We start from the raw sequence: 9,197 nt of genomic DNA, 5'->3' as shown, positions 1-9,197 counted from the left end.
CAGCTCCTGAGGGGAAGGAGCTTCAAGTCTGAATCTAGAAACCAAACCAAGTCACGATTCTGTCGGTGTCGGGAGCACCTCCATGATTAAGGCCGTGCACTTAATGGAGATTTTCAGCTTCCAATGTGTGTGAAAAATACGGAATTATCTTCCTCCAAACTACAGCCCTTCCACTTAGAGAGCAGAACACAGTCATTGGGAGTGAAAAAAATCGGCGTCTCTAGCCTCAGACATCTGAGTATCTGAGAGCTTGGAGGACTCCCATCTGCCCAGCCTCCTGCCCTCTCATCTCTAGGACCCCTGGAGCCTCCACCCCACTCTTTTCCACATGCTCTGTGGTTATAAAAGCAACTTCTCGGCTCCTGTTAACTCCTACCTACATACTGTCAATGCAGCGTTAACTATTCTTCATCTTTCTTCCTTTTCAATTTCCCAGCTGCCCTTGTTGAGGGCAGAGTTCTGGGATTTGCTGCCCCAGTTGGCGGGGTCACCCCACACCTGCAGGGACCTCACTGGCTGGTTGCTGTGATGAACGCGTGGGGTTTCCTGTGAGGAGTCTGCCCAGTGCTCTCTCTCTCTGGGGTGCGGTGTGTTCCTGTCCAGCCCATGGGCTCTCGGGTGCTGCGTGGGACCCTGGACACCGGGGAGTCCCCAGCTGAGCTCTGCAGTGTGGGACTCTGCCCCGGGACTAGGGGAATTTCTCTCCCTCCTTGTAGGTCCTAGTGTAGACAAGACACTGTCACCGGGACGGACCCGAGCCAGGACCCCAAAGCCACCCACGCCCTGTTCTGGGGACCACGGCAGGTGGCTCCTCCTCACCCCATTTGTGGGAACTTCGACCCCCCCTGCCCCTCCTGGGGCTCCCCCCCGTGCCACTATCTGGCAGCGCCTCCCCCTTTCTGCCCCCCAACTCCTCCCCCCCGCCCCGGAGCCTGCCCCGTGCCCCCCTCCGCCACCTGTTTTACTCCCGCAGGACACGCTTTAGCCCCTGCATAACCGCCCCTCCCCGGGCATTGCAGGGAGCTGATGGGGGAGGGGGCGGTCAGCTGCTGCTACTGAGGCTGCTCCGGAGTCCGTGCTGAGTAGCCAATCCGGAGGGGAACCGGATTGTGTCTGATCCCACGTGAGTCAGATCAGCCATTTCCTCTTCCGTCCCCCTGCGAGCAACAGGTGTATCAGCAGGAAACACAACCCTTCCCTTTTGCAACTGGGTGCGGTTTCTGCCACCCAACGTAGCAGTTTGGTAAACTGTTTGTTAACTTGCTACCCCGGCAGTTTGTGCTGATACACCGGCCCGGCCCCACCGCACCCGGCTGGGCGGGGAGCGGGGACCCCACTGCACCACCCGGGCCTGGGGGGGACCCCAGGAGCTGTCGGAGGAGCAGAGGTGAGGCTGAGAGGGGCCCGTAGGGGAGGGGCAGCTGTGGGGGGGCTGGGGCGGGGCAGGATTGGGGTCTCCCGTCAGATCTGGAGGCAGAACTGACGGGGGGGTTGAGGATTGATTTGAGGGTTGGGGCCAGATAAATGTCTGAGTGGGGGCTGGGCAGATAGCGGGGTGGGGGGAGCTCATGCAGAGAGACAAAAATCACTTTACTCACTACACATGGGTGAGGGGCGGCTAATTCCCACCCACCCCCCGGGGGGTCAGACACCAAACCCACAACAGAATCTAAAAACCCCACATGATTTGGGGGATCATTTTCCTGAGTTTTGGCGGCTGACTTGGGAGATTTGACCCGTCCAGGTTGGTACATTTCCCCCCCAGACTCCGGGGCCGTGACTCTCCCAGGGGCTCCCGGCTCTCAGCAAACAGCAGGAGTTGGTGCCAGGAAGGGGAAGCGCCCGGTGGGTGCTGCAGACGGGGGCTCAGAGAAGCCGGATTTACCCTGTGCAGGGAACCCCGGAGAAGTCTCCAGGGTGAAGCTCTACGTGCACCATTGCTCTGGTGCATTTCACACAACCTGTCCCGCTAGACTGTGGGTGCAATTTCTGTCTGTCCCGACTCACCCAGTGCTGGGAGGGGTCGGGGACACAGCACTGCCCTCAGTGCAGACAGGCTGCGCCACAGCGAAACCTCCGGCCGGTGTCCGGCCAGAGAGCTGGCAACTTCCAGGGTTAGCGTCAGCTCCACTGTCTGTAAAATTGAGACCCCTCTTCTGTTTACAGGACGACATTTCTTAGTGCTTGAACCTCTGAACCCGTACTTGGATTGCCTTGAAATCCGCTGTGCCTCCTGGGGGCCAGGGCTGGGGCCGTGACCACATTAGGGGTCATTTGACAAAGGGGTTCCTAAAATATGGCCCCTCCCCCAGAAACGTTTTTCTGAAAGTTGTGGGATTATCTGACAGATTTTTGCACGCAGCTGGGGAATCCCGTCATGGCTCTGATCAGACCCCGGAGGGTTTGGCTGCTCTTCACCCCCACTCATGCCTGATCCCCATTAGCTCTTAGGAGAAACAATATTAAAAATGTTCTATTCCATAAAGGGTTAAGCTCTCCAGAGCGGCTGGAGCCTAACAGGGCCGCTTTTAGGATTTATGGGGCCCTGTGCAGTATTATTGCGACAGCAGCGCGGGGGGAGGGACGAGGCAGCAAAGGACAGCGAGACACGTGACCCGCCTCGCGGTGGCGGAGAGTCACAGTTCCCCGCAGAGACCCCGGACCCTCCCCCTCACGCAGAATGGACACGCAGAAGGTACCTAATTAAAAGCACTAAACTTGGGAATAAACAATGTCCGTCACAGGTATTTTGATCTGCCCTGAAGTTTGTCAGACATTTATTTACAAAAACTTTGTAGTAAGGGCGAGGCAGCTGTCCTGCTGAACGCAACATTAAACATTCTGGGATACGGGATGCAGCTCTTCTGTTTTACATTTTCTTAATCAGTATTTCTAAGCTGATTTTACATTTTAAATGTACCCTTAAGACTTCAGAAAGTCGTCATTCCAGATTGCTACCTATTTCACTCCCTGAAACAAAGGCATTATTTTAAATGAATCAGTCACAGAGTTTTAGTGTGTTCATAACAATGTTCATTGTTTTTAGAAAAAGGGACACTCATTTACTGTGTGTGATCTCCATGACAATAGACGTGTTTATGAAATTTCACCAACTTTAGCAAACATGTTTCCAAAGATTTTAAGCCTAACAAAGGATTTTACATCTTACTAAGGGACTGATTTTGCTGGAGGGTTCTCTTAAAACGAGTTCATCAGAGAGTCAGAAGTAGAAGAATCCCATGCACTGCTCACGGGCTATAAAATCCTGACTGGTGCATGGAGAAAGTGACTAGGGAAGTGTTATTTACCCCTTCACATCACACAAGAACTAGGAGTCACCCAATGAAATAAATAGGCGGCAGGTTGAAAACAAGCGAAAGGAAGTATTTCTTCACACAATGCACAGTCAACCCAGGGAATTCTCGTGAGGGCCAACAGCATAACTTGGTCTAAAACAGAATTAGATAATTTCATGGAGGATAGATCCATCAGTGGCTATGAGCCAAGATGCTCAGGGATACAACCATACGCTTTGGGTGTCCCTAAACCTCTAGTAGCCAGAAGCATCTGACGTGGGCCACTGTCAGAAGACAGGAGACGGGGCTAGCTCGACCATTGGTCTGACCCAGTGTGGCTGTTCTTCTGCTCTTCTACAAATAATATTTCTCAAGCTGGTTGTGATGTTTGGTGGCTGTTGGTTCAGCAGCTTTGAGATGGGTGAATGAAAGAGGAAATACAAGTGCAAGGCTTCCCATTCGTTTTTATCTGGCCTCTTTAGAAAGGTGTGTGTGTGTGTGTGTTCCTCTGTCATAATAAAAACACTGTGATGTCAGCGAATAGTGGCAATGCCATTGTAAATGTGACAAAATGAAATCTCATCTCGCATATCCTTTTATTCCCTCCAGACACTCTGCCATCGGAAATGCGCTGGGACTGGTGGAAGAGGCTGTTGTTGTATACAAAAGGTGAGGGTTCAGGTGGTGGTTATATTTAAATTAAGAGAAAATTCGCCTATGAGAACATCTTTGTTAATGTAACGTGAACACACAACTCAAACACAAACTGATCATCAGAAATATTGTCACTGACCAGCCTCCAAAGACCTTATCTCAGCCCATGTGATTCCCCGATTAAGTTTTATTAAAGATCTCTGTGTGTTTGTTTTAATTAAAACAGAGTTATGTCAGTAAAGTATTCCAGGATAGTTAAAGCAGAATCCAATAATCATCGCCAGCAGCACTGGTTCGGTTTCAGCGGCTTTCTAGGGTGGGGTCTGTTATCAGACTGGAATATCAAGGAATCCCAAAGCGTGTTTCCCACAGAATGCCGCGACCCGGCCAGTGATCACATGGACCCCAAAAGTTTCTGTGGCATGTTGGAGGGCTTTCCCTTCACCCCCTCCCCTGGTTCCTGTCACGCAGACAGAAAGCAGAAATCCAAAGTGCAGGCAATGTGATGTTTAGTGGGGTTAGTTCCAAGCAAGCGTATCCAGAGCTCTACACACCGGCCGAGTTTGTTCCCCGGTGTCCCCTTCCCAGCTCTGACGCTGCAGAGCATTTACCCCTATCCCTTTTCCCAGCTCTGGGACACTGCAGAGCCTTTGTCTATGTCCCTATCCCACCTCCTCCTCCTTAGCAGGCCCAAATATACCTGCACTGCATGCCCCTAGTCTCACCCCTTACAACTTAGGGTCATGTTCCATGTTGGGTGGTCGTGAGTCTTGGGTCTTCATCCTACCTCTTTTATACCTCATGGGAGGGGTAAGGAGTGAGGTTGTGTCTGGTCAAGGTCAGGCTTTTCTTTGTGGCTTGTAGTGTTTCTTATGCCTCCCCCTTTGCCCCCCTCCTGATTGGTTGCTTGACCTTGACCTCCTTAGTATAAGAGATAAGAGTATCGAAAAGCCAAACCCCATATTCTATCTCAGGCTGACCAACAAGCCTGGATACTAACCTGGTGTGAGCAGATCACCACGGATGGACGTAAGGTGACTCTCCGGCTGGGCCACGTTAAAGATTTAGCTAGGGATTGAGGTGGATGGAGTTTAATCTGCAAGGTGACCACTTCCCTTCGGAATTTGTCGTGACGATAAGTCAGTTCAGAGTGGGGATGGGGTTACAGACACGACAGCATGAAATCTCGTCTTTTTTATCCTCCTCCCTCGCGGACACTTTGCCATCTGAATTGGAGTAAAAACGGGGAGCCAGTCCGATCACACAGAGAGGGTGAGATTCCGGGTGGAGATTTTCTTGATAATTAAGAGCAAATTCTCACGGGAACATCTTCCTGAACGTGTCAATAAAGTAACAAGTCAAACACACCCTGGCTAACAATAAACACATCCTGCCTTGAGGAGATCTCAAGCCGACGGCAGACAAACAGTCCTGACACCGGCCTCGTTGCTCAGTGCATGCTCACGACCAGGAACAGAAATGTTTTCACTCTCCAGTATCCAGACGCCCTTAACTCTGCCCTGGGGTTCTGGGAGGCTTTCCTGGGCCTGTTGTGTATTAAATCAAGAGGAAGGAGTGGAGTGAGGGTTCTTCTCCAGCATCCTCCCTTCCTCTTGGGCTGAGGTCTTTCTGACCTTCCCCTTCATGCGGTTCCATTCTCTCGGGCCGGGCGAGGAGCTACCTCACAGGATATTGACCTTACTCTCTGGTCTGGAGCAGTTCCTCCCCAGTGCCCTGTCTTCCCCTCTTCTCCCAGGACAAGGAAGGAAGGACAAGCTGGGGGGGGATCCCTAGGGGGGTTAAATCGGTGTCCAGCCTCCTCCTCGGCTCCCCTACCTGCAGATTCAGTCTCTCCTCCATGTCTCTACGCTTCTGTGTCTGGGTGTGAGACAGAGGGATCAGTGAGGTGCCCGGGATCCCCCTGGGATCCAGGAGTGTCCCAGCCAGAACAGGACTGCCGGGGAGTGTGAGGAATGGTCCCAACCTCCCCCAGGGCTGGGCTCTGCCCCTAACGCTCTGCTTTTCTCTCTTCCCTCCCTCTCCCCCCAGCGAACGTGACTCTGGATCCAGCCACGGCCCATCCCATCCTCATCGTGTCTGAGGATGGGAAAAGCGTGAGACGCGCAGACGTGTTGCAGGACCTGCCTGACACGCCGGAGAGATTCGACGCACGTCACTGCGTGCTGGGCTCTGAGGGGTTCACCTCGGGGCGACATTACTGGGAGGTGGAGGTGGGGAATGGGAAGTACTGGGCTTTGGGGGTGGCCAGAGAGTCGGTGAGGAGGAAGGGACGGATCAGCCCTAGCCCCGAGGAGGGGATCTGGGCTATGGGGATACACGGGAATAAGGGGTATGGTAACGTGTACGATACTTTCACCTCCCCTGGCTTCCGTTTGGTCTCGTCGGATACCATAAAGAGGATCGGGGTTTGTCTAGATTATGAAGTGGGGCAGGTGGCATTTTTTGATGTTGATTGGAAGTCCCTGTTGTTCTCCCTCCCTCCGGCCTCTTTCAATGGGGAGAGGATCCTCCCTTACTTCTGGGTGCAGGGATCCCCGCTCAGACTCTGTTCTTGAGACAAGGGGGTGGGGGGATGGGGAGTGTCCCCCTGGGAATGAGAAAACGGGCTTCTCTCGCCTCCAACATCCCAACCCCTGTGGCCCCGGAGGGCTCCCATCTCTCCGAGCCCCTGGACCGCTCCTCTCCCCGAAGCACCAATGTCTGGGCGTGCCCATAAAGAGCCGGCTGGGACCTGGGCAGAGAATCTCACTGCAGCGGGTCTCCCGGCCCGTTTCTCACGGCGCTCGGTGGCTCTGGAGGCTGCCCAGGCTGGGAACCAGCCCCCCAGGAGCGGTCACACCCGGCACGGGGCCCCTTAATTCTTTAGGCCACGGAGCCACTGGCTGGGGGACTCCTGCAGGGGAGGAGTTCAGGGCCGGCTTTAGGCCAATTCCACCAATTCCCCCGAATCGGGCCCCGTGCCTAAGAGGGCCCCGCGCCCAGTGGCAGGGCTGCCCAGGGTGGGGGCAAGTGGCCGAGAATCCTTTCCCTGGCTAGAGGCTCCTTTTTAATTTTTACTCACCCGGCAGCGCTCCGGGTCTTCGGCCAGCGGCGGGTCCTTCACTCGCTCTGGGTCTTCGGCAGCACTTCGGCAGCAGGTCCTTCAGTGCCACCAAAGACCCGAAGCGAGTGAAGGACAAACCGCCGAAGACTACGAGTGCCGCCCGGTGAGAACAAGCCCCAGATGTTTTTTTACGTGTTTTTTCTTTTTTCAGTCATCCTTGCCGGGGCCCTGTCAAAATTGTTCGAATCGGGCCCCACACTTCCTAAAGCCGGCTCTGGAGGAGTTTGGGGGTTGGAGGCGGAGTTTTGTCGGGGGCTGCCGGAGGGGCAGCTGCTGGGTTTCTGGGATGGGGTTTTCCGAGGCGCTGAAGGGAATTAGGCCCCCAAATCCCCTGGTAATTCCCTCCGTCGGGTCCCTCCCCGCAGCTCTGTTGGGAATCGCAGCTGTGCAGCGTGAGCGCAAGCTGGATGAAGATCGCTCCGTACGACGTCCTTGGGTTTTGTGTCATTGGCGGCTGGCTCGTTAAACTCCCGCGCGCTCACGTAACCCTCCTTGCCATGGGCCTGAATGGCCACGGTTTCACGGATGCCTTTTCAGTGGCAACGGGCCCCTGTGCCTGGCTACTAACCACCCCCGGTCTCCAGGGGAAAGAGGGGGCCTGGTTCTTAGTCACACAAACGCCTCTGGGCAGCGCAAAAGGGCCTTTACTGCATTACTGTGTGTGTCACCGTAGCGTGTAGGAGTCCAAGTTACAGACTGGGCCCCATTGTGCTAGGTGCTGTACAAACACAGAAAGAAAAGATGTCCCTGCACCTGGCAGCTTCCGGTGCAAGCGAGAGCAGGAGACAGGCAGATAGACAGAGGGGGAAGGGGACATTTCTCGTACCACAAACCCCCCTCCCACAATGCCTCCCAATATCCATAAAGCACTACGGCATCACACAGTCCGCCACCTACTTTATGCTCTTCTGTACGCCGGGGTAGGCTTGGCGAAAGACAAGTTTCTTTGTTTTTTATATATAGGGTGACCAGATCACCCAAGACAAATATCGGGACGCGGGGGGGTTGGTGACACGGGGGGGGGGGGGGGCGTGGCCAGGAAAAAAAAAAAAAACGCTTCCTCCGCAAGCGCTGGAGGGAGGCCCGGGAGACTCAGGGGAAGCGCGGGGCCAGGGGCCAGGGTGAGTAACAGTCCGGCCTGGCCCCGAGCAGGCAGGACTCAGTTGGGCGGTAGGGAGAGGAGGGGGGCGGCCCGCGGGGCCAGGCGACGGCTGTTCTCCCCCCCGGCCAGCGGGACTCGGGAGCAGCCGCTGCTGCAGCTCCCACTGCTGCGGGGGAGGAAGCGGCCATGGCGCTCCGCGGCTGAGGCTCTGGCGCCCCCGAACCCCCCGAGCCGGGGCCTGCTGCGGGGACCCAGCAGTGCACACGCTGGGCCCAGCCCCTGGCCAGTCGCGTCTGGGCTGCCCAGCTGGTGCAATCCCGTGGCGGCCCCAGAGTGGGGGCAGCAGGCCCCAGCCCCCCCGTCCCGCTCGGGTCCCGCAGGGGAACGAACGGGGCTGGGCTGCCGATGCCTCTGCGGGATTGCACCAGCTGGGCAGCAGCCCAGACGCGACTGGCCAGGGGCTGGGCGCAGCGTGGGCGCTGCTGGGTCCCCGCAGCAGGCCCCGGCTCGGGGGGTTCGGGGGCGCCAGAGCCGCAGCCGCGGAGCGCCATGGCCGCTTCCTCCCCCGCGGCAGTGGGAGCTGCAGCAGCGGCTGCTCCCGAGTCCCGCTGGCCGGGGGGGAGAACAGCCGCCGCCTGGCCCCGCGGGCCGCCCCCCTCCTCGCCCTACCGCCCGACTGAGTCCTGCCTGCTCGGGGCCAGGCCGGGCTCTCCCTCACCCCGGCCCCGCGCTTCCCCTGAGTCTCCCGGGCCTCCCTCCAGCGCTTGCGGAGGGGGGAGGAATGATGAGTCCGGGGAAGAGGCGGGGATTCGGGGAGGGAGCGGAGTCGGGGGGGGGCACGAGCACTTCCGGGCTCTAGGCTCCGGGGCATTTCCTTGTTTGTCCGGTTGTCCCGGCTGCATGTCGGTCAGGACGCGGGACAAACAAGGAAATATCGGGACGGTCCCGATAAAATCGGAACGTCTGGTCACCCTAGTTATATATAATTCTGACCGAGGATAGCAACATTCATTTTTAAGCT

The 9,197-nt window shown here is 56.3% G+C and overlaps 1 protein-coding gene across 2 annotated transcripts; it reads left to right on the top strand.

The window, feature by feature from the left end:
* The first annotated feature begins 1,152 nt into the window (after positions 1-1,152).
* LOC128823095 (thaicobrin-like) lies at positions 1,153-8,082 on the top strand. Of its 2 annotated transcripts, XM_054005188.1 has the most exons (4): positions 1,153-1,387; positions 2,487-2,695; positions 3,906-3,965; positions 6,000-8,082. In XM_054005188.1, the coding sequence occupies exons 3-4, from the start codon at positions 3,923-3,925 to the stop codon at positions 6,524-6,526; spliced, it is 570 nt and encodes a 189-aa protein (XP_053861163.1). In that variant the 5' UTR covers positions 1,153-1,387; positions 2,487-2,695; positions 3,906-3,922; the 3' UTR covers positions 6,527-8,082. The 2 variants fall into 2 exon arrangements, with proteins under 2 accessions (XP_053861163.1, XP_053861162.1); XM_054005187.1 differs by lacking the exon at positions 2,487-2,695.
* The last annotated feature ends 1,115 nt before the right edge of the window (positions 8,083-9,197 follow it).

This window comes from Malaclemys terrapin, chromosome 15 (assembly GCF_027887155.1).
Source record: "Malaclemys terrapin pileata isolate rMalTer1 chromosome 15, rMalTer1.hap1, whole genome shotgun sequence".
NCBI classification, from domain to species: domain Eukaryota; kingdom Metazoa; phylum Chordata; order Testudines; family Emydidae; genus Malaclemys; species Malaclemys terrapin.
This window is presented reverse-complemented; position numbering and strand designations above follow the sequence as displayed.

Excerpts from the sequence above, each read along its gene's own strand:
- LOC128823095 (XM_054005187.1), top strand. The coding sequence starts at position 3,923 with ATGCGCTGGGACTGGTGGAAGAGGCTGTTGTTGTATACAAAAG. Across the intron at positions 3,966-5,999 it reads GCTGTTGTTGTATACAAAAG|CGAACGTGACTCTGGATCCA; the intron begins GTGAGGGTTCAG and ends CTCTCCCCCCAG.